This window comes from Penaeus monodon, chromosome 24 (assembly GCF_015228065.2).
Source record: "Penaeus monodon isolate SGIC_2016 chromosome 24, NSTDA_Pmon_1, whole genome shotgun sequence".
NCBI lineage: Eukaryota > Metazoa > Arthropoda > Malacostraca > Decapoda > Penaeidae > Penaeus > Penaeus monodon.
The window spans coordinates 41,118,102-41,118,406 of NC_051409.1; the positions used below are offsets into that span (position 1 = coordinate 41,118,102).

Below are 305 nucleotides of genomic sequence, written 5' to 3' on the forward strand. Positions count from 1 at the left end.
AGCCAAACACACAAAAACTACTCAAAACTCGGCGCCCAGCCTCTTGTCCTCGCCGCGGCCACCCAACTCACCAATCTATACCCGTGCTCGGCCGCCAGGTGAAGCGCCGCCTTGCCCTCGTGGTCGAACACATCCACTCTGGCCTGGTGGTCGAGGAGGGTCGTGACTATGCCCTCGTGGCCGTGGTCGGACGCGTTCAAGAGCGGGGACCGGCCCGTCGCCGTCTGTGCGTTCATTAGCTGCTGGATCTGCGGTCGGGAGAGGGAGGGGGGGATAGAGTGGGAAATGGGTGGAGGAGGCGATTT

The 305-nt window shown here is 63.0% G+C and overlaps 1 protein-coding gene across 1 annotated transcript in view; it reads right to left on the minus strand.

Annotated features, from left to right (window-relative positions):
- LOC119588969 (serine/threonine-protein phosphatase 6 regulatory ankyrin repeat subunit B-like) overlaps nucleotides 1-305 on the minus strand; it is a gene marked incomplete in the record, with an annotated part of 103,883 nt that overhangs the window by 23,529 nt on the left and 80,049 nt on the right. The window contains 1 exon segment of the mRNA XM_037937576.1: nucleotides 72-248. Within this exon segment, the coding sequence (XP_037793504.1) occupies nucleotides 72-248 (177 nt within the window).